Source organism: Boleophthalmus pectinirostris, unplaced genomic scaffold (assembly GCF_026225935.1).
Source record: "Boleophthalmus pectinirostris isolate CB_2022bp ecotype Guang Dong unplaced genomic scaffold, ASM2622593v1 HiC_scaffold_8, whole genome shotgun sequence".
NCBI lineage: Eukaryota > Metazoa > Chordata > Actinopteri > Gobiiformes > Gobiidae > Boleophthalmus > Boleophthalmus pectinirostris.
Window position 1 is genome coordinate 36571070 of NW_026571515.1, and position 24580 is coordinate 36595649.

The 24580-nt window shown below is 38.8% G+C and overlaps 1 protein-coding gene across 1 annotated transcript in view; it reads right to left on the minus strand.

The window, feature by feature from the left end:
* nfatc2a (nuclear factor of activated T cells 2a) overlaps positions 1-24580 on the minus strand; it is a 48217-nt gene that overhangs the window by 16695 nt on the left and 6942 nt on the right. Inside the window, 8 exon segments of the mRNA XM_055166239.1 lie at positions 619-832; positions 2433-2675; positions 3350-3492; positions 3777-3909; positions 4230-4285; positions 9835-9975; positions 14279-14451; positions 15480-15682. Of these exon segments, the coding sequence (XP_055022214.1) occupies positions 619-832; positions 2433-2675; positions 3350-3492; positions 3777-3909; positions 4230-4285; positions 9835-9975; positions 14279-14451; positions 15480-15682 (1306 nt within the window).

Below are 24580 nucleotides of genomic sequence, written 5' to 3' on the forward strand. Positions count from 1 at the left end.
TGGTTTAACAAAGACTTTTAGTATCACAGACATAATTTTGCTATTTTGTTATTGAACTGTAGCGAATCAATTGGAAATATATCGTATCAAATCAAAAGCTCACTGTATCAAGATATGTATCGTATCGTGGCCTATGTATCGAGGTATGTATCGTATCAGCAACATCTTAATGACACCCAGCCCTAATCATGACCTTATTTGATCTTTGTTTAACCACAACATAAAGAGTGATTTTAGTGTCATTTTTAAATAAAGGATTAATAAAAATAATTTGAATTATTGTAATATCCAAATACATTCAAAGTAGTCCTGCCTATTAAACTACTACAACCATGGCTCAAATTTGGAGAGAGTTTCAGAATATTTTTCATTTTAACAGCTAAAGATGTTATAACTTTTCCATTTGAGTTTGTCTGTCATTTCATGTCCCAAGAAATCCACCAACTTGTTACTCTTTTTTCTACAGTTTGAGGTGATCAGCTTGATGAAGTGTCTTGCATGTTGACCCAACAATATGCACTGCTGATAGCTGTAATGGAACAGCACACCCTCATATAAAATGCACTTCCTAATAAAGAGAGTGAAGCTTGAAATAATAAAACTCAGACTTACACTCACCATCATCGAGATAAGCCTGGTCCAGATTCTCCTCTTTGACTGTGACTCTGCGTTGTGGGTCTTGAGGGGCTGAGGGGGCGCGTGCTTTCTGCTGCTGCGGCGCTGAAGGGGGAGGAGGAGTCTTCTGGAGGTACTGCTGCTGGATCACTGTGGGGTAGGACTGGGGGTGAGAGGGGGAGTGGGCCTGTGGAGAGTAGCCTTCACAGTACACCACCTGGAGAAGATCAGACAGAAGAAATGTTTCATTCGTCCTGATTATATTAATGTTTCAGTAGCACAATCAAAGTTACACGTGGACATGAATGAATAATGTTCTCTAAAGCATCTTTGAGTGTCTTGAAAGGTGCATTTATTCATTCCAGTAATATAAAGTATAACCCTATGTCCTGTCAATCATCATATTATTGTTGCACTGTCTTCTTATGAGCTCTTGCATAAAGCTGTGATTTTATATTTTATTACTATTTTATTTTGACTTGTCTTGACTTGACTTATCTATTTTGCTACTTTTTTAGAATTTACTATTACCATTTATATTTTCGCTCTTTGTTATTATATTATATTGTGATGTGTGAGCTACTGTGTCCAAATAATTTCCCTTGTGGACCAATAAAGTTTGTCTAAGTCTAATATCCAGACAAAAACTATCACTTTTTAAATAGATGGTTCCAGGAGCGACATGGCGCTGATATTTTATTCCATTCATTTTAATGCAAATAAAACTGTCATATGTAGATACAAAGAGACAATTTTTTTTAATGTTTGTTACATTTGCTAACACGTAATACTAGTCAAGATCAAACTTTCACCTCCATTCTGTAAAGTTCACTTATTAAAGATGAAATAAATGTGAAATTGTATTGTGTCCAGTGAATGTTACATATAAATGATTATGCTGTTGTTGTTAGTTTGAATGGTAATTTTAACCAAGAGAAACACTCCAGTACATGTGCTGATGTTTTCTACTGAGGCTCTGGTGTTACTCACATGACTGAGCGGTTGTCAGTCGCCAAAACAGCTCTGGTTTTCCATAGTTAGCAGTGTTTGGAACTCTCCCATTGAAAAGCTAATGTGAGGTACCAGCCTTCCAAATGCAGTCTTTCTGTTTACAGTCACTGTAAGGATCTATAGTTTCAATACTAGTTTTAGTATTGATTAGTATCCGAGTATGTATTTGTTTTGGAAAAGCCTACTGCAAACATGTTCTGAAACACATGTGATTCTTGTATAGGGTGACCAGATTTCAAAATTCTATACTGATACAAACAAGTTGGGATGGTTGGTATAAAAAAAAAAAAAATTGTGAAAAGAGCGTGTAACATTTTGCATTCTCGAGCCAGTCATAATCTGACTTCTGATGCTGCATGTTTTATTTTAAATTTTTTTTTGCAAACACGGTTTTCTGTATATTGGCTAAACAAATGCCAATGTATGCTCCTTGTTACTGTTGGCGAGGATATGATTAGTCGAAAATTGTGATAGTCCTATTTCAGTCCTGGTTTTGACTTGATTTAATCCTGGTTTAGTCTTAGTTTAGTCCTGGTTTAGATCAAATTGGTCAAAAACAGGACACCTGGGACATTTCTTGAATAAAACTGGGATAAATCACTGCTTTTGTATAAATCTGCTGGGACAGGGGACACAGGGCTCAAAACTGGGACTGTCCCGGGTACATAGGGACATCTGTTCACCCTAATCTTGTATTAACTCATATTTCAGTCTTCTTGTAATTCTTATACAAACAGAATATTTCTCCAAAGTCATTTAGCTGTAATAAGAGTAAATAAGATTGCATTGTGTGTTTCTTATCTCACCTGTTGATTATCATGAGGGGGCGGGGCTAAAGCTTCCCCTGCTCTCGGTAGCAGGTGCTGATTGGTCGGAGAAAACTGTATGATTGACTGGTGCTGCGCAGGTGATCCGGTGTGCACCAGGACTGAGCGGTGATGGGGGTCGGGCATCACTCCGGGGGTGTGCTGCTGGTACAGGCCCGAGTTCAACGATTTACCCCCACGAGAGAACACTATGGCCGAGCTCTGCTGCTGGAACCTCCCCTCCTGTGGACAGAGGAAGGGGGAGAGGTAAGAAGTTCCGTTGTGTGTGTAATTAAAGGCATTATATCTGATTTTTACTGTTTTAAAAATGTGAAAAACAGAAGTAGTTCATTTTAATGAGCCCTTATTATGCTAGAATTACACTTAAACATGTGTGAATGAAACAAAACACAACTCTGGGTATGTCTGTGCGGAGGTAGCAACATTTTAACAGGGTTTAAAGCTCACAAAAGTCAGTTTTGTGTAATTTAGGACTTTTAAACAGTTTGCAGTGGTCCAAATTCATTCTGAGCATCCTAATTATTCTTAAGTGCTTTTCGCACCCTTTGAAGACCAGAGCAGAACTGTCTTCGTAATGCATTCTTGGTTCACAGAGGATAAAAATGCTTTCTAATTAGATGCAGGCAGCCCAGCAGTCTCATTTTGATCTTAAGAGCTGTTTTTTCAATACATCTGTACTGGGGCAATTTTAAATCTATGAATAAAAACATCTCTTTAATATTTCTTGAGTACAAGGGTTGAGTTTAATGTTTGGAAGTTATGCAAAATTGTGGAAACATAATGCAATTTTCATCATTACCATCGGAGCAAAGCTCAAATATACCATAATATATGAGTAGAAATAGATGTTACTCAAATCTATACAAGTTATTGGGTAAACATAACTCATTACTGACCTCTGAGATGCCAGAGCCCAGACATGATGCCATGTTGGGGACCAGGTTGTTTTCTGGATGCAGGACTCCTCTTTGACTGTGGTAAAACATCTGAGGCATCACGAAGTCATAGTCATCTAGAGGCTCCGTTTTAATGGACGGAGCTGAAAACAAGAAACACACAAAACAAATTTACTAAGAAGTTATAATGTCCTGTAACCTAGATGTTATAAAGTCTACGTGGGTAACTAAATCAGGTCTAGATCAGGAATAAGAACCAAACAAAATCAGAACAAAACCAGAACTAAACCACAAACCACAACCATTTCCATGACCAAGAGCTATGACTTCAACAGTTTTTAAAACGGTAAAAACATCTACCATATGATCGGCTCATACTGTTGAAGCACTCATACTAGTATATTGATGTGTTTTGTGATCCTCTTACATGGCAGTGGGGTGTAGGTGAAGTGCTGTGGCTGGCTGCGTTTCCTTTTGCCATTGATCACATAGAAGTTCACTTTGACCGGATGGAGCACAGACGGGTCTCTGTACGAAGGCACCTCCACAAAAAGCATGTTCTGAAATACATATTCACAGTTAAAATATATATGATTATTATCTCATATGTGGCAGGTTGTGAGTAAAAGTTGAAAATTACAGGAGGAAGTGTTGAGTTCTAAAAAGGAATCCCTGTGTCAACAAAATTCCATACAAAATACAGGGACAATTTATGCACGAGAAGCACATTTTTCTGACAGTTTAAACAATTACATAACAAAAAAAGGTTATTTATATACAGAACACTACTCCAGGTAGGTTTTTGATAAGGAAACATTATAATATAGATCAGAAAATTGTGTAATATGGAACATTTAAGTGTAAGAAGTTTAACACTCACAGGTTGGCTCTTGTCTTTGTCCACTGTGGCCTCCATCTCCCAGATCTGCTGTCCATCTGCATAAACAAACACAAATAAACACGGTTAATGTACTGTTGAGACGCTGGGAATGTTTCATAGTATGGTATTAAACCTATTTATCTCCATGGAGACACAGACAGCATAACTAGGTCAAGACAGAAGGTGAATTCATGCTTTTCAAGGCAAAATTTTATAGTAATTGTAACTGAATAAACGCACAATGCACGCACAATTTTTAATTCCATATACAATACAATACATCATGCTGGGGGTGTTGTGCCTGTATGTTTATGATGGATGTTCAGCAATTACCATGGGGACACAATGCACAAACTGCCAAAAAAGATTGTCTGAAAACTCAAGAGAAAATACAAAATGGATTTAGAAAACACATTTTCATGAGCCTGTGTGTGTTCATGGTTCTATTTAGGAGTTTGATTTTCAACAAAAAGGTGAGAGTGACTAACTGAAATACTTCCCATCCTGTTGTTGTTCTAAATCAGTTCTTTATGGACAGATTAAAATCTAACTTGAATAACTTTAGACAGAGCAGTGCCTTCAGTTAGCATCACGCCCCCAGAGAACGTTGACGCCATCAACAGCTGAGTATCAATAGTAACAGTAGCTCATATCAGGCGATCAGATCTGCAGAAAGCACGTGCGTGGAGCTGCTTTGGAAAAGTGTGAAAGAGCCTGTGAACCTTTTGGACCCCACTTCCTCACAGCTACAGACGCAGAGCTGTGTTTGGTGGTTACTGTAGGTGGGAAACCCTGAAAATGAACAACACATGTCCTCAATGAGTCAGCAGAGAGAGAAAGAAAGAGAGAGGGGGGAAAGAGGGGAGAGAGAGGGGCAGAGAAGAGAGAGGGAGGGGGGGATTCCACTGCTCAAGCCAACTGCACAGTACTCCTGAGAGGCCTACTGTTACTACAACATAATATTACAAATGCACAAGACAAAACACAGGAGTAAACAGGAATCAAGAAAATTTTGAAACATGAAATGCTTAAAAATGCAATTGTTTTTACTTGTTGAAATTTGGATTTCACAGACAAGTATTTGATACTATTATGCAACTTAAAGTGAAGGTATTCTAAGTATTCAGAATACAATACCATGTTACAAAATACTACATTTCAAAGAAGGTTAAGGCAGACTACTCTGTCTTCATCTTCACAGATCAAAATGCTCCGTTCCACCTTGTGACATCATGAAGTAGTCGTTTTAAAGCAACAGCTACTTTTTACCTTTTGTTCAGTAGAGATGGGCACTTCCAGGACTGAAACGATCCGAATAATTCCACTGAAAGTGTATAAAGTTTAAAAACACAATGGAGCACTTCCTGTATTACCACATGACATCTCAAGGTGGAACAGAGTGTTTTCTCTTTAAGAAGAACTCAAACAGGGTCTGTGTTAAAGGGCCACTAAACAACAAAATCACCTTTTTCTACTGATTAGTGGTATAAATTAGTTTCACTTCGTGGAAACCGTCTGACCTTGCAGCATTAGGATTCGTTCGCTCGACAGTAGGTGGGTACTTTATTTTAATTTAACCAATCGTTGCTATTTGTTTGTTTGATTTATGTAATGTGCCGCTAACAGGGATAACTGGTATATTAAGCTTTTCCCAAATCCCGTAGGAAGAAGGGCAATAACGTCTTTCCCTTTGATAAAATTCACCAAACATTCTCTTTGTTCCAGCTTTAAATCCTTGATCTCGGGAATCGTTGCAAAACAGAATGTACGGCTCTTTGTTGATTGGCTGGTGCCCAAACTTAAACTTCCGGGATTCTTGCAAACCGTCTAGTGTATTCTGATTCCTGACCTAGTTGCTGGAGAGAAATGAAACTGAGTGGAGGCACAAGGTGCTTCCAACCTGGCTAAGTGTAAAAGGTGTACCCTGGCCTTTTAGTGCATATTTGTTAAAAATCTGATTTTTGGGTCAAAAGTCGTGTCTGTAACGGCCTCTTTAGGATCAACTACGGCCAGTACATTTGAATTTCTGGGTTGGACTAACAGCCGCCAATGAGTCAGATGCAGGTTATTACGTGACAAGTACAGCCACTGGCGTTTACGGGCAGTACATGACGAGCCCCTCTCAGCGCCGCCCTTATCTGGCACCACTGGGCACCGCGATGTCCCGCCGTGTCTGGAGAAAAGAGAAAAGGCGTGATCCGAGCACAAACGTCCGCTCTGTTTCAAAGTCTGCAGCGCACCGGTCCGAGCCGTGTTGGATTGTTGCGGCTGTCAATCGGCTGTCAATCATCGCTCCAGAGCCCGCTCCACACTCGCTCCCCTCAAACCGCCGCCATTCTGAAGGATTTTTCAGATTTCTCTTAGGGGCAGATTAAAGCTTCGGGAGGGTGTTTAATGACTCTTTAATCATGTGTGAATGAAACAAAACAGAACCAGGTCTGTTTGTGATGAGGAAAACACATTAGAACACAGATCTGACCCTTTAATCTTGTAGTCCTAATGTTCTAGTAAATATTCAGCATTGTGTAACTATAAATACATTTTCAGAAGCACTGTGTAAATGCTTCTATATTGTGTGGAGAATGGCTGCAGCCCTGGTATGAGCTGTTCTCTGGTCTTGTGCACAGAAACGTGACTGTTTTGATTCTTGGCTCTGGATCTGTTTGCTCAGAGTCCGGGGCCCACGCTGAGAGGGAAAGCCCTGTTTGGGATAATCTACAACGCATGTAGAAATACTGCACTGAAGGGGTTCCCCGCTCTCTCTCTCTCCCTCTTTTTTTCTATTTCACCTATCCTTTCTTTCACACTCTCTCATCAATTCTCCTGTTTCCCTCTCTCTCGCTATCCTCTCTCTTTTCCTCTCTTCTTTCTCTCTCATTTCTCCCTCTTGTCTCTTCTTTTGTCTTCACCCTGTCTTTTTATTTTTCTTCTATTTGTGTCTCCTCTCTCGTTCCCTGTCCTTTCTCTTCTCACTTATTATCTATTAACCTCTCACAATTTCCTCCCCTCCCTCCTCTCTATATTTTCTCTCCATTTCCCTCTCCATCCTCTCTCTCTTCCACCTCCCTCCCTCTCTTTCTCCCTGCACTGGAAGAAGTTTCCAATACAAGCGGTAGTCTCAATAGCAGCTGTGGAAATAGTTAAAGTGGTGATTTACTTTGGTTTCTATAGCACCTGTCAGGACGCATCACTCAGACTCTGATTAGAGCAGGGCCAAAAAGGTTTGTCAGGAAATAAAAGAAAATATAACGCTTTAAAAATGTATTAAAATCACAACTGAACCTGTGTTATCAGTGTCTTAACCTGCAGATAGAGACACATATACTTTTGTCTCATTCTCAGTTTATGGACAGGGCTCACGTGAATGCTCAGAACGTCCAGAATTCCCTCCCTGAGCTGCTTTTTTGTGACTCCATGTTGCTGAATTTTACCCAAATATTGATAATTTGCATCATCAACATTCTCTAGAGGGTGGAGATAACTTGAGGCACTTCTCTGTCTGAAGTTAGACTTTATTTGAGCTTTGTTTTAACACAGTCTGACCATAAAGAACTGAAGTAGCTGGAACTGCAACCAAATTTCTCACACATAAAATGGCCCACACACTATCGAGCATGAACAGTTCTTCAGTTAGTCACTCTCACCTTTGTGTTGAAAAGCAAATACTTAAACCAAACCATGTAAATATGCTTTTTAAATCCATTTTGTATGAGTTTTCAGACCACCTTAAAACTCATCAGGCTCTGTTTGCTAAAGTGCACATAGACATACATGCAGACCTCCCCCAGTGCGATGTCATTACAAAGTATTCATGCAGTTTTCATAATGTTTACCATGTTATTTTATGTTTTATTTGCCTATTTCATTCATATTATTTCACAGCTAAACCAATCTGTTGTAAATGCCACAAACCCTGGTGACTCAGAGGCTCCGCTGCAGCTCAGAGTTTAAAAACACACTTTCACTCAGAGCAGCACATGCACTCGCTTAGATGAGTTATTTTTCCTGGTCCCAAATGGAAAAAAAGACCAAATGCAATTGTTTTGTGGAGTTTAGCCACAAAGTTCTGCCAATATCCTCCCAATAAAATACAGATGTTATTTATGTTCTTAAGTCATTTTTATTTAAACACAACTGTAAAAGTGTACTACTGCTACTGAAACTACTGCTGCTACTGAACCACTGCTGCTACTGAACTACTGCTACTACTACTGCCAAATTATTGCAGATACGTTATTGCAGATAACAGATATGTTAAAAGTTCGAACTACTACAATAGCTACTACTAATACAACAACAAAAACAACAACAACTGCCTAACAACTCCCTAAGTCTAAGAATACAACTACTACTGCTATTAGTAGTAATGCGATAACTACTGATACACCTACGACTTTCTGGAGACAGAAAGTGGAGGGACTGGGGCATGAAGACTCACATGGACGCCCTTAAATATAAATTAATAGAAAGTGGGTTCAATTCTGGGCCCCAGGACACCAGACCCCTTTGTCTCCAAGTCAACTCTCCTGGCTACTACTACTACTACTATTACTCCTATTACTCCTACTACTACTACTACTATTACTCCTATTACTCCTACTACTACTACTACTGCTACGGCTGCTGTTGGTGCTGCAGATATGTTCCTTTAGCGTAGGTATCAATTAAAATGTGTAAAAATATCTTCTCAAATGTGACGTGTAACAATTGTGAGAAATGTGTCCAGGTTTACACAAAACTTCTGTCAGCGAGGAAACTTAAAGGAAGTGAACTCTACACATTTTCTTATCACGTAGATCAGACAAAAACCAGTCACAGCACAGAGCTTCATCTCAACAGGAGTGACACAAGAACGAAAGAAGGAAAACTCAGATGTGGTGTCAGTCCTTTTAAGGTGTTGTTACTACAGTGTTGAGTAATGTTTCGGTAGCACAATGCAGGAATAGAAGTACACCTGTGACTGTAACTAAGTGCACAAAGACAAAAAGTATTCCACTATTCACCTGACATACACGACATACACGACTGAGCAACTATGGAAAGCATATTTAAAAACGCTGTACCTGTCTTAAAAACGTGAGAAACAGAAGTTCACGTGAAAAAGTTCGCAGTGGTTCAAAGTTATTCCTCTCTTACCTTAACTATTCACCATGATTAGTTTATAAATGGGTTTCACAACTTTCATAGACTAGAGTGGACTTTTTCCATGACTGTAAAGCTACTAGCATACTAAGACACACTTCCTGTTTAGTGGCTTTATAATTAGATTACTTATTTTAACCTCAAGAGCTGCTTATACAATATAACTGAACCGGGGCAGCACAAATTTTCCTCACACTGCCTAGTAACGCACACTGAAACAGGACTATCAGTGATTATAGATGCGAACCAGGACTAAACCAGGACTAAAAAAGGACTCAGCCCAGACTAAGTGATGAATGGACCAAACAGGATTACAGAACTAAACCTGAACTGAACCAGGACTCAACCAGGACTACACCAGGACTACAGAACAAAACTGAGAACTGAGAAAAACAGGACAAGCCCAGACACTTCTAATAAACAATGGAAATCCCAGACATGAGTAGCTGTAAATTGCACTGACCTTGTGTTTTCTCCATGAAGATGACCTTGGAGTCGGAGCTGAAGTTGTGTCCGTTCAGGATCATCTGCTGCCCTCCCAGAACACAGCAGCTGTCTATGTCCTGACGCTCCACCAGGGGGAGCTCGTGAGCCGACCGCTGGGCTGTGGAGGTGGACAGGAGGAAGGTGAGAAGAATGAATTAAATCACAATATTTTGGTTATCAGATATTTTCAAAACCCTTGTCAAAAATACTGTCATGTGCGGCCACTGTGTGGTTTTGTAACTTTTCTGCAACTTGATTGTCTCCATGGAAGTAGCAAGTAGCACCAATAGGCCAAGTTACGCTCAAGGTCAGATCTGTATAGTGGCAACCCTGCTGACAGTCAGAATGCTTGTTGCTGAGCTTGTTGCTTGTATTTTTGAGCACTAAAATCAACTGAATTTAATAAATGCTAAATAGATAATTTAATGCTATACTGTGGAACATTCCAGGCCAAGCAATAACATCTCCAAGGAGACAAGCACGTGTTGGAACTTCACCAGAAACGTGACACAGAGCCCCTTTAACAAGAGAGACATTCAAAAAGTAAGCTCTGTCTGTTTTCAAGACCCTTAAAAAAAAAACAAAAAAAAAAACATTTATTTGTTTTTATAGAGAACATCAAATTTGAAGAGTAAAAATGTTCCAGCCTCAGTATTAGTCTCTAATTTGGGTTGAGACTCACTAATCACCATGATGAAGTACCAGAGCTTTTACAACTGTGACTATAAACCTGTCGGTATTTAACCTGAGTCAACAAACAGCGGCTCCAATGCATCTGTTTACTGTGGAGGGCTCTCTCTTTCTTTCTTTCTCTCACTCGGTCTCCTCTTCTTCCTCTTTCTCTCTTACTCATCTCTCACATTCTGTTTCCTCACTGTCTATCACCTCTCTCTATCTCCGTATCTCCGTCTCTTTGCCCTTCTTCTCTCTTCTATTGTCTTCCCACCCTCTCCTCTACTTTACTCTCCTCTTCCTCTCTCCTCCCTCCTTCTTTCTATCTGCTCCTTCCTGCTCTTCCTCCCTCCCGCCATCTCTCTCTCTCTCTCCCCTCCTACTTCTCTCTTATCACCTCCCTCCCCTCTCTCCTCTACTTTACTTCCTTCTTCCTCTCTCCTCCCTCCATCTCTCTATCTCCTCCTCTCTTCCTCCCTCTCCCCATCTCTCTCGCCTCCTCTCCTTCCTCTTTCTCACTTCTGACTCTCTCACATTCTGTCTTCTCACTCTTTATCTCCTCTCTCTATCTCTAGCCTCCTCTCCATCTCTTTTCTCCTGTCTCCCCTTCCTCTCCTCTACTTTACTCCCCTCTTCCTCTCTCGTCCCTCCATTTTTCTATCTGCTCCTCCTCTTTTGCCCTGCTCTTCCTCCCTCCCGCCATCTCTCTCTCACTCTACCCTCTCCCCTGCTACTTCTCTCTTATCACCTCCCTCTACTCTCTCTCTCTCTACCCTTCCTTTCTCCCCCTCCATCTCTCTCTCTTTCTTTCTCTCACTTAGTCTCCTCTCCTTCCTCTTTCTCTCTTACTCGTCTCTCACATTCTGTTTTCTCACTCTCTATCACCTCTCTCTATCTCTAGTCTCCTCTTCTTCTCTCTTCTCCTGTCTCCCCGCGCTCTCCTCCTCTTTACTCCCCTCTTCCTCTCTCCTCCCTCCTTCTTTCTATCTGCTCCTCCTCTCTTCCCCCGCTATTCCTCCATCTCTCTCTCTATTTTCTCCCCTGCTCTACCTCACTCCCTCACCACCTCCCTCTACTCTCTCTCCATCCTCCCTTTCTCCCACTCCAACTCTCTCCCTCTCTCTCCTCTCTATCTTTCTATCTATCTTTCTATGTACCTCTCCCTCCTCCCCCCTTCTCCTCTCTCCTTCCTCCATCTTTCTATCTGCCTCTCTTTCCTGCCTCTCTCCTCTCTATCTTTGCCCTCTCTCTCCTCTCTTTCCTCTCTCTCCTCTCCTTCCCCTCTCTTTCCTCTCTCCTCCCTCCCTCTCTCCTCTCTTTATCTTTCTATCTTCCCCCTCTTCTCCTTTCCTCTCTCTCACTCCCTCTCCTCCCTCCCTCTCTGCTCTCCTCCCTCTATCTTTCTATCACCCCCTCCCTCTCTTCTCGTGGCAGTAGCTGTTTCTTGTGTTGACCTTTGAACAGGTTGTGTCTCTCTGCTCCATCGCCCGTAAAATAAAGACAACGTTGTCACTGAAGCAGCGTCTGTCTCTTTACACAAAACAGTTACACAACAGGGACACAAACCACCAAGCACCGCTGTTCAAAACATTTAAACCTCGCTTCACTTTATCACAAAACAGGAGCTAAAATACGCTGTGCTCATGTGACACCAAAACATTCATATCCCTGTAGTTTAAAGTGAGCTGGACAGTGGAGTTTGGTGTGTAACAGATTGCAGATTTGTTGACTTGTTGTTGATTTATGGTTCATTTCTCTGTAATCACTGGGCCTATCCACATGAAACAAAAACTGTACACAATGTTCAATTTGTCAGCAAAAGTAAACTAAAGTGAAAGTCTTTGTATTGTAGTTTTTGGAGACTTTCTGATGCTAAAACCCAACTAAAAAAAGCAGTTTTCGAGCAGTGATTCAGGAACTAAAGCAGAGACTAAAAGAGAATTAAACCAGGACTCAAGCAGGACTAAATTAGAGACTAAACCAGGACTAAACCAGAGACTAAACCGGGACTAAACCAGAGATGAAAACGGGACTAAACCAGGGCTAAACCAGGGCTAAACCAGGGCTAAACCAGGACTAAACCAGAGACTAAACCAGGACTAAACCAGGTCTAAACCAGGACCCAACCAGGACTAAACCAGAGACTAAAACAGAACTAAACCAGGTATAAATCAGGGCTAAAGCAGAGACTAAAACAGAACTAAACAAGGACTAAACCAGGACTAAACCAGAGACTAAAACAGGACTAAACCAGGCCTGAACCAGGACTCATTTTAAAAAAATCTAAATTATTATTTTAAAAGGTCCATATAATGCTGTTTTCTGATTTATGTTCTCTCTCAAACAGAAAACTCTGTTCCACCTTGTGATGTCATGTGGTAATACAGGATGTGCTCCATTGTGTTTTTTTAAATCCACACACCTTTTCTAGAATCAAAACTGTCAAAACTGCTACTTCATGACATCACAAGGTAGAACAGAGGATCTTGAATTTTAGAGATGTAGACTGACTAATAATAAAAGATGAAACATATGTTACTCTCGGTTCCAGGTTCCATGTTTTTTTTGATGAGGTAACATTTAAAAACATGTTGTGTTTTCAATTATCGTTATCACCAGGGGCATAATTTTACATTTATTTCAGAAAATGATTTAAATTTCAAAACAACAAACCTTTTTTATGGCCCTTCTTCACTCCTATTTGCATAAACTGCTGCTATATTGTAGTTAACCCTCCTCTTGTTTGAGTAGTGATTACAGATCTGACTGTAATAACACGGAGAACATCTGTGTCCATGTTCTCAAACAGAGGCTGCAGTTTAAACATAGAGGGGTCTTTGTACAGGGAGCAGCTCGTTTGCATAATTCTGATTTTAATGAGGCCTATGCAGTATCAGGTTTGGGAAAGTAGAAGCAGCTTGGCCATAGTGGACTGAACACAAACATTAGAGGAGTTACTGGCCTGGTTTAAACTGTCAAGTCTGGATGGCAAAACTGATTCAGAATTCTGTCAGTCAAATCAACTAACCTGAATAATTCAATTTAGGGCTGGATTACAGTTACAGTTTGCTCAGAAAAGGTGGTCTAAGCATGAAGTGAAAGATGCACTGTGAAACCTTTTGGGTGAGGGTCTGCCATGTGCTCGTCTCCATGGAGATGTCATTGGTTTGCCAACAAATTCAATAAAAAAAAATTCCATGTTCCATAAAATGCACAGTAGCAGCTTTAAACATCTAATTCTATGAAGAGATGCGTAATGCCAACAGGCCAAGTTACAAATCAGGTCTGTGGAGAGGTGACTACGCTCACAGTAAAAAAGTATGTTTTAAAGGTATTTTTCAACAGCTAAAAACACGTAATAATAAAGTAAATGCAAGATAGATATATTTAAAGAAGACATATTTTGTGTATTTAGTATTAGACTATAAAATAAGAGTCGAAATTCCAACGTAATAAGCAATGCATTTTCATTTAGGTGTTTTTATTGTTGAAAAATGTGATAAAAAATATAACCCAAAGAATTACTAAAAAAAAATAAAATATATATATATATATATATATATATATATATATATATATATATATAATATATATATATGCAAGTGGGCGGAGATAGGGGGTAGGTGAAAACTGAGAAGCTGTGACCCCCCCAATGGAAACTGTGATGTAAACTTCGAACATTTAGTCATCATTTAGTCCTGGTTCAGTCCTGGTTCAGTCCTGGTGTGTGTTTTGTGTGTGGTTCTTACAGCACTCGATGGGGTGTGATGCTGCCTGCAGTGACACCATGCTGCCACTAGGCTGTGGGATGTGCACTCTGAACACCAGCCTGACCCGAGTGTTCTTTCGGCCCACGTCTGTCTCTCCTTTACGCAGCTCGATGTCTGCGTTCCTCAGCTTCAGGATCCCCGCACAGTCAATTCTGCAACAAGCAAACCAACAGAATCAATATACATGTTTGACTGCATACAGATGTGGAGCACTGAAGTAACGCATCTTGATAAATGATGTTGACATCTTTATAAATGATGTTGACGTCTTTATAAATGATGAATTATTGCTGCATTATTATTATGTGTCATTGTTGCTGCCAAAACATGAATTTCCTTTGAGATAAATAAAGTTAAAAAAAAAGTTTGAAAAAAGTTTTGAAGTTGAAATGAAATCAATTACAAACTGAATAAGGATAATTGCACAGCTGAACTTTTGAATTATACAAGTTTCAAAGCATTTATTTTCCATTCTGGAGTTAATTGCAAGATGAATTCTTGCAATATTTGCAAGTTCACAAACTCAAGAGAATCCATCTGTTTAAAATTTAACCAATCACCAAACAGCATTGCGGTTTGGGCGGAGCTAAAGGTGAAGCGCCCAAATAATCCCAAAACAAAGATGAGCAGAAGGCGTACTTTGGCCTATTTCAGAGGAAAACTGACACTTTAGAAAAACGTGCAGAGGAAGTCCTTTTGTTTGTCCTTTTCTCTGAACTGGATGTAACAAAAAACTGGATTTCTCAGCCTCTTCTGCTGTTGTGACGCTTCAACCAATCAAATTCAAATATTCCTCATGACACTGAGCCTGTTCCCGATAGTTTTCAGTGAGATAATGTGTAGAAGAGTGCACATCTGGGTAAGAGTTAAGAAAGCAAGATAAAAAAGTTGAGACTGAATTGTGTTTTACATTTTTTAAAGAAACAATCTCTACAATCCAAACTGTGCCAACCATGTTACCAACTGTATCCTTATTTATGATGTGGACTTTGTATTAGCTAATAACTTCCCATCAGGGTAGTCAACAGGGAGGGGACAAAAAGGTCTGTTGTTCTCTGTCTATTCATTAATATTAGAGGGGGGCCCGTGTGAGTCGTCTTGCCCTGGGCCCCCAAATCTCTGCTGACGGCCTGCTTCTCCATAACCACAGTATATTTTCCCCGTGTAGCAGATATCTTACATTGCCTTCATGTTGTTCTTGGGCTCCAGGGGGATCTCCAGGACCTTGGTTCCGTGGAGGACCTTCTCGTAGCTGCTGGTGGTCACAGTTTTTCCCGTGATGCGATGGACCTGGTAAAAGGCGTGAGGTTTGAGGATCCTCTCATCTGCCGTCCCAATGAAGATCTGCAGCCCCAGGGGTTCTTTGCCTCTGTAACCGTGTAACTGTAACACACAGAGACAGCTCACATGAAAAACACTCAAATGTGGTCTTACAGAGTAGTAAAAAAAATAAAAAATAAATAAATAAAAATAACAAATTGATAACAGAACTTTTGAAACTAGATGAAACATGTGTCGATACTGGGGAAAAAAAACAAAAAACACACAAAATATGGCAAATTCTGACGTTTCTTGTATAGTTTTAGAATGGTTAGAACTATTAAGCCATTTAAAGGTGCATTGTGTAACTTTTCTAGTGAATGTTATTGCTTTGTCTGTCATGTTTCACAGTATGCTATTAAATCTTTCTATATTCAAGGAACCCAAACCAGACTAAGTTATAGGTCAGATCTGTGGAGAGGTGACCTTGCTCACAGTCAGAATGCCTGCTGTTCTATGTATTTATGAGCTATAAAACCACCTGTAACTGAATAAATGTAAGGTAACTGTTTAATGTCATACTGTGGAACATTCCAGGCAGATCAATGACATATCCCTAGAAACAAGCAGGTGATGGACCCCCAACCAAAAAGTTACACAGTGCATCTTTAAAAGTTCTCTATGTAACATTTTTGGCGGAGGGTTTCAACTGTGACCCTCCATGGAGATGAAATGGCACTGACTGAAATGTTCCAGAGTATGGTATTACGATTACAATACCTCTATGCATGAGGGCAAGCAGGTGATGCCACGAGATCAAATTACTGTTCAAATCTACGGAGAGGCGAGCCCAGAAAGCATGTGTTATGTGTTAAGCATGTGATAAAAAAAAACTGTAACTGAATAAACACAAGGGAAATACGTTTAATGCTATACTGCATATTTCTACTGTACCAAGCAGGTGGGACCTTTAAGACATTACTATTATTCTGGCTGGATAATTATTTTTAATTGTCTAAAAAATAATGGTTTTCAATGACTGAACGTGTTTCATTGACATGAGCTGCACAGTACCTGGGTGAGTAGCTGGCAGTGGCTCTGTGGTTTAAGTTGTTCGTGGTAAAGAGAACAAACAGTTAAGCTTGTGGCCCTTGTTTGTTTGTAGGAAGTGCATGTGTTTCTGTGTACTGTGTGTTTCTTAAAATAAGTCTGATGCAGGTGAAGCTGAGGCTTAAGTTTCCATCTGAGGAAACCTGCAAAAACCACAAAACAGAAACAACCTGCAGCACATTGCAGATAATGACTTTGTGCTACCAAAGAGAGTGAGTATTCATTTAAAAAAGCACTGTGTAACTTTTCTGTTTGAATGTCCACCACCTGCATGGAGATGTTATTTCTTTGCCTGGTATAATGCTATACAGTGGAGCATTACAAGAAAATAATATCTCATTGGAGGTAAGCAACAGGTGGTGGACTCACACCAGAAAAGTTCTATATTGCACCTTTAAACAAACAAAAATTCAACAAACAAACAAAAATTAACAAAATTCAAAATGATTATTAGTTCTTCATCACAAACAGACCTGGAGTTGTGTTTTGTTTCATTCATGTTTAACACACAAACCCTGTAAATTTACACTGAGTTCTTCTCTCAAACGGAAAACATTCAGTTCCACATTGTGATGTCATGTAGTAATACAGGAAGTGTTATAGGAAGAGTTTGGTTTGAAAGTGTTTTTAAACTCCATACACCTTCACTAGAATAATTTGAATGATTTCAACCCTGGATTTGCCAATCTCTACAGAATAAAAGGTAAAACTTAACTTCATGACATCACAAGGGGAAATAGAGCATTTTAAGCTTTGGTGATGTTCACAGACTAATAATAAAGTTACTCAAATATGTGTGAATGAAACAAAACACAACTCCAGCTATGTTTTTGATAAGATAACAACATTCTAACATGGATTAAAACTCAAAAGAGTCAATTTTGTGTAATATAGGCCCTTTAATACAGGAGCTTTATATTTTTTAGACCAAGGACCAGTAGCCCTCTTGGACATCTGCGCTTGTTTTAATGGTCAGGGAGTAAAAACAGAGCCTGCAGTTCACTGAGCTCAGAGTAAGCACAAACTATGGCAACCGCAGAGCTGAGCCGTGATTGGACGAAACACAGGAAGCAAACAGACTGACCAGGCCTGTCGTCATGGCAGCGGCCGCAAAGGTGAGTCAGAGGAGAGAGAGAGGGGAAAGTATGGACGAATATGAAGACTGTAAATGAAAGGACTAAAGCAGGACTGGACCAGGACTAAACCAGGACTAGATCAGGACTAGACCAACTAGACCTGAACTAAACTGGGACAGGACCAGGACTAAAGAAAGACTAAAGATGGACTAAAGCAGAACTAAAACAGGACTAAACAAGGACCTAAAATCTAACCTAAACCAGAACTTGACCAGGATTAAACAAAGCCTAAAGGAGGATTTAAGAGGAACCTAGACCCAGATTGAGCCAGAATTTAACAAGCATTAAACCAGGACAAAAAAGGACTAAAACAAGACTAAAGCAAGACTAAACTAGGACTAGACCTGAACTAAAGAAGGACTATAGACGAGTTTAAGTGTTAGTTATGTGCATCTATGAGAAGGACTTAAGCAGGTCTAACCCATGACTCAACCAGTACTCAGTCAGGATTAAACCAGGACTAAACAAGGAATAACCAAGACTAAACAAAGACTAAAGGGCTTAAGAAGCTCTTAAGAATTAAATCAAGACTAGACCAGCAAAAAAGAAGAACTAAACAAGCACTAAACCAGAACTAGGAAGGAGTAGATGAGAACTAATCAAAATAAGAACTTAACTAGGACTGAACTAGGATGTCTTGACAAAACCAGGACTAAATCCAGACTTAAACCAGGTCATGGGTTCATAGGGTTCCACAGTACCAGTTCAACTGTACAGGCTATACCTGCTTACAATAACACTACTATTATTATTACTCACATGATTACTACAGTAACACAATAGAGCTACATATTTTTGGACTGAAGTCAGAGAGCCAATTTAACATGCCCGAGTCATTCACTACTACTACACCTACCTCTGCTACTACTGCTACTACTGCTAATGCTTCTACTACTGCTACAACTGCTACTACTACTGCTTAGGGTTTTCAAAAGTATCAAAATGTTAACCAAATAAACTACATCAACATGTCAAAACTAAACTAACTAAACCAGGATTTGGACTCAATAAGAACCAAACTAAGACTCAAGAAAGACTAAACCAGGACTAAAGAAGAACTGAATCAGGACTAAAAATGGACTGGATCAGGACTAAACTGCTACTACTACTACTTAGGGTTTTCAAAAGTATCAAAGATCAGATATTAATCAATACTAATTAGTACTGAAACTAGATACTCATTTGAAGTGTTGATAAAAAAAAATCACATTCAAATATAGGGCTGCTCAATTATGGGAAAAAAATAACTTTTCGCAATTATTTTGGTCAATATTGAAATCACTTCTATTCAGTTTTATTTTTTAGTTACACAGTGCATTTATTCAGTATTTCTCCCCAAAACACAAAACTTTCAAACTGAAATTAAATATAGGCTACTAACTAAAACATAAAATGAATAAAATATAGTTTGAACATGAAATAAGGCATAGAAAAACATCAATGTATCCAAAATAAACTATATATCCAGCTGTTCTATAATCTCTATATTAAAAAGATAAAATAAATATACTTATTTATATTTAAAATATATCCCAAAATAAACTGTTAGGCTTTAAATCAGGGGTGTCAAACATACGGCCCGGAGGCCAGATCCGGCCCTCCAAGACCATTAATCTGGCCCTCGGCTGATTTTCTACTAAAATATTTTAATTTTATTTTCTATTAAATATTGGTAATTTTCTGCAGTGCTGAGCATAGCAGCGTCTCCAGCGTCTCTGTGCTTGGCCCCTCCCACCAGAGCAGCACAAATGAAGACTTGGCTTTTTCCAAACATTCTTAAAGGACGATCGTTTTGACTGTTGCCCGTGACACCCTTATCAGTAAAATGTTAAAAAATTTGAAAAATTGATGCAGAGTGCAGGACTTCCCAAGAAAAATGGACTTATTCCTATTTGCAGACAAGTTCATGTTGAAACATTGTGTTGAAATTGTATTTTTCTTAAAGTTTCAGGTTGTTCATAATATTATAATATTTTGTAAAAGAAAGAGTTCATCAATTAAAAAAGATTTCTGTAATAGATTTGTGTTTCTCTGCACAAATATTTGAACTTATTGTTATTTTTCAGTAATATATGTGACATGAGTTTTCTGATCCGGCCCCTTTATGATCAAAGTAGGTTGGATATGGCCCCCAGACCAAAATGAGTTTGACACCCCTGCTTAAATCATTTCAACTTGACAACTACTACAACTACTATGGCTGCTGCTGCTACAACGACTACTACTACTACTACTACTGCTACTACCTACATTGCTGAAATGCACAACCACAAGTTCATTACTAACTCTGTCTGTCTATGGATTTTGTTCATCATCAAGTTGTCAGCTTTTAAAATGACTACTACTTACTTACTCATCCAAAATGTAATGCAGTGCAATACTCTTGTTTCTTTTTTGGTGTGTTTACAGTATTTCCACAGTAACACAAGTGACTTATTTTGGGCCTGGTGAGTCAGAGCTGGGTTCATTAATGGCTTTAAATAGCCACATTGACAGACACATTAAAGACTCAGTGCGCTTCCTAAAATGAAAGTCCACATTCAGAAAGAGGAACAAGACTGGATCTGTGTTTATGGTCAAAAGACGGACTAAACCAGAACTAACCAGATTAAAGAAGGACTAAACCAGAACTAACCAGATTAAAGAAGGACTAAACCAGAACTAACCCGACTAAAGAAGGAATAACCTGGACTAATCCAACTAAAGAAGGACTAAACCAGGACTAACCCCAGTAAAGAAGGACTAAATCAGGACTAACTTAACTAAAGAAGGACTAAACCAGAACTAACAGAACTAAAGAAAGACTATACCAGGACAAACCCAACTAAAGAAGAACTAAATCAAGACTAACCCAACTAAAGAAGGACTAAACCAGAACTAACTCAACTAAAGAAAGACTAAACCAGAACTAACTCAACTAAAGAAAGACTAAACCAGAACTAACCCAACTAAAGAAAGACTAAACCAGAACTAACCCAACTAAAGAAAGACTAAACCAGAACTAACCCAACTAAAGAAGGACTAAACCAGAACTAACCCAACTAAAGAAGGACTAAACTATCACTAAATCAGGACTAAACCAAGACTAAATCAGGACTAAAGCAATACTCACTAGCCGAAAATAAGAAGGACTAAATAAGGACTACCAGGACTAACTAACCCAACTAAAAAAAGGACTAAACCAGGACCAAAGAAGAGCTGATCTAAGACGAAAAATACACTCGACCAGGCCGAAACTAGATCTTAACTCAAAGTATTCTGTGAAAAAGGAAAAACTAGGACAAAAGCCAGACTAAACCAGGACTAAACAATGGATACTGCAAAACATGTAACAATGATGTAGCTCAAATTACATCATTAACATGACAAATCCAGGACTAAATCAGGACTAAACCAGGACTAAACTAGGACTAACTAATCCAAATAAAGAAGAACTAAACCAGGACTCAACCAGGACTAAAACAGACTAAACCAGTAACTGAACCAGAACATGAACTAAACCACATCTAAAGAAGCACTAAACCAGGACTAAAGACGAAATGAACTAGGACTAAAAACAAACTAGAGAAGGACGGAACTAGATCTTATCTCAAACCATACCGTGAAAAATGAAAAACTTAGACAAACGTCAGACTAAACCAGGACTAAATACGTAAACCAAATAAACTACATCATTAAAATGTCAAAACTAGGACTAAACCAGGATTTTGACTCAATAAGAACCAAACTAGGACTTAAAAAAACGAATCCAGGACTAAAGAAGAGCTGAATCAGGACTAAAAATGGACTGGACCACAACAAACAATATGTTAACTCAAATAACATCGTTAACATGTCAAAACTAGGTCTAAATTCAGACTAAACCAGGAATGCACCAGGACTGAACCAGGTCTAACCACAGGGAGAGAATTTCTTTTAAATGCTTGTCTCAGTAACTTCCTAAAATGACAGATTACAGTAGAAAAGAGGAAGTGCACCTGATAGTTTTATGTGGTTAAACTCGCTGAGGCAAACCAAAGTACACACAACGACTACAATATCAGACACGAAAAAATGCCTATGCGAATATGTGAAAATGCTGTTAACATACAGGCTGTGTTAAAACATAATATTCAAAAGGACATATAGTTTAAGATTGATTTAAGATTTCTATGATAAAATGCGAATGTTGACCTGCTTTGTGGTTCATATATCTGTAATTACTAGGCCTAGCCACGAAAACTGACACAAAGTTCAGCGTTTTCTCTGTCAGTATAAATTAACTAAGGTGAAATTATTTTAAACTACACTATTTACTCTACTGCGTCAAAATGAGGTGGAATTATTATTTTATTTTGCATAAGATTTGGTTTTAGGGTCCAGTGGTTTATAAAAAAATTCCCAATTTGTATATTTTGTTTTTGATTACTTCTACCTCAACCCATATAGTATTGTTATGATACAAGATTTTTATTTTTAAGATATGTAAAATTGGAATATTGAGTGTATAATCTGTTAAAAAACTGCAAGGATATTTGATAACAAAAATAAACCTACTAAACAAAAAATGCGGTGTAAAAAAGTGTCCAAAGTAATATTATAGAACCTGAACCTAACGTGTTTCCATGTATTTGTGCAAATAAGTTAATTAAAAAGCGCTTTCTAATCCAAGAATCAGGAGATGTGTGGTTAGCATGATATTGTTAAAATTACTACAATAAAAAACTCTCCTTTGACCTCTGGAAGTTGTGAAAAGCCCTTATAAACGCACTGAAGTGAATAATTAGGAACACTCTGAATGTATAAGGTTAAGTGAGGAATAACTTTGGACCACTGCAATCTGTATTTCATGTTTTAAAATAGAAGTAAAAACACATTGCTGCACTATGGAAATCTGACATCCAGAAATACTTAATATAGAGATTGCATGTGTAAAGGGTTAAATCTGCTGTTTCGTCTAGCTAGATCATGTGTGCTCATTTTCATGGCACGGGCCCCTGATATAATGATGCTATTGTGTATGGAAATATGACCTTATGCAAATCTCTTCCCAAACCTTGACTCAGTATGTAGCACTTCATTCAGACAGAGCCGTGCATGTCCTGCCTTTGAATAACTCTATTTTCATCTATTCATGTAATTAATTGAGCTACGGATCAGGTAGGCATCAATATGGAAGACAGGGCTGATGTTTTATTGCATTTCAATATAAGAGAAGTAAAAAGGGCAGTAAGAAATGTTGACAAAGCTCAAATTTGAGAATGAATAAATAAGACAAAATACTGTATATTATAGAGTCTAAGTGAAACTGCAGTTTTTAGAGCCTATGGTTTAAAATGGAGCTGGATAAAGGTCAGAACTCTCAAGTGGAATTTGCTGCGTAACTGTCTGATTGCAGATTTTTTTACCTAGTTTAGGGTTACCGTATTTTTCAGACTATAAGTCGCACTTTTTTTCATGGTTTGGGTGGTCCTGCGACTTATACTCTGGTGCGACTTACATATCAAAATTTTCAGACTGACAGCCGCGAGAGGGCGCTCTAGGCTCGTGTGTCAGTATCTAATACTACTTTTACTCCTGTACCACTGTCACTTCCCTCTCTACTGCACATGTCTCCTGCACAAATAGCCGCTGTCTCGCTGTAAATAGTGAAATATGCAGCTGAAAATGGTAATCAAGCAGCAGAAAGAAAGTTTGGAGTGAGCGAGAAACTTGTGAGGGACTAGCAGAAAGCAGGAATGGACAACACAGCTTCACGGCAACTGGGCAAGTGTGCAATGCAACTTTCTTTGAAGTCACTGGATGAATCGACAAAGCCTGAACTTCAATGACAACCGAAACCATCCTTTCAGGGTTCAGAAAGGCCGGAATAAGTCTATATGGAACTGATGCTGAGTCTGACGACAACTACAGAGAAGAGGAAGCGGAGCTCTGTTTATCTCGTCTATCTCTATGGTTTATCTCCTGAGGTTGCTCAGAAGTGACACCGAGGATGAAGAATTCAATGGATTTAGTGATTTGGAGTGAGATCGTTAATTTGGTAAACTTATGTTATGTTATTTATGCTATAGTTATCTGAATAACTGTTAATATGTTACATTAACATATTAAGGTCTGTTCAGTCTGTTGTTCTCTGTTCTATTGTTATTACTTGCCTTTCCAGATGAAATGTCGCTTCCTGGTCTCTGATTTTACAAAATACATTTCCCCAAACAGTGCGACTTATAGTCTGGTGCGACTTATATATGTTTTTTTCTTCTTCATTGCCCATTTTTTGGGCTGGTGCGACTCATACTCCGGAGCAACTTATAGTCTGGAAAGTACGGTAATATGTCTGTAATTATTGGGCCTATTCACATGAAACAAAACTGAATTCTGCGGCTTATTAACTGCTAAAACATAACTTATTTAGATCTCAGTGTTACTTTTTATTGTTTTGAAAATGCTATATTCGCTAAAAACAATGTATCAACATGTTTGCTCCCCATACTTAGTCACTCCCCCTTCAGAGCGCTATCACAACACAAACTACTGTATGATTTGTCAGATTTACCAAGTTGCTTTGTACAATTTTGTGTCATGTTTTTGTGTCATCAGTGACGTAGGCTTGTGGACAGGGCACGTTCAGGTACATAGTAATTTAGAATCAATTTTGAAGCACTAATATTTTGCAGACATACATAAGCGGCATCTCATTTTCGTTGAATATTTGATTTTTCACACATGCTAGGAATTATATTTGCTGTCAACAGGACAAATAAACATGCTGTAGCTCTATTAGTTTCACTTTAACGTA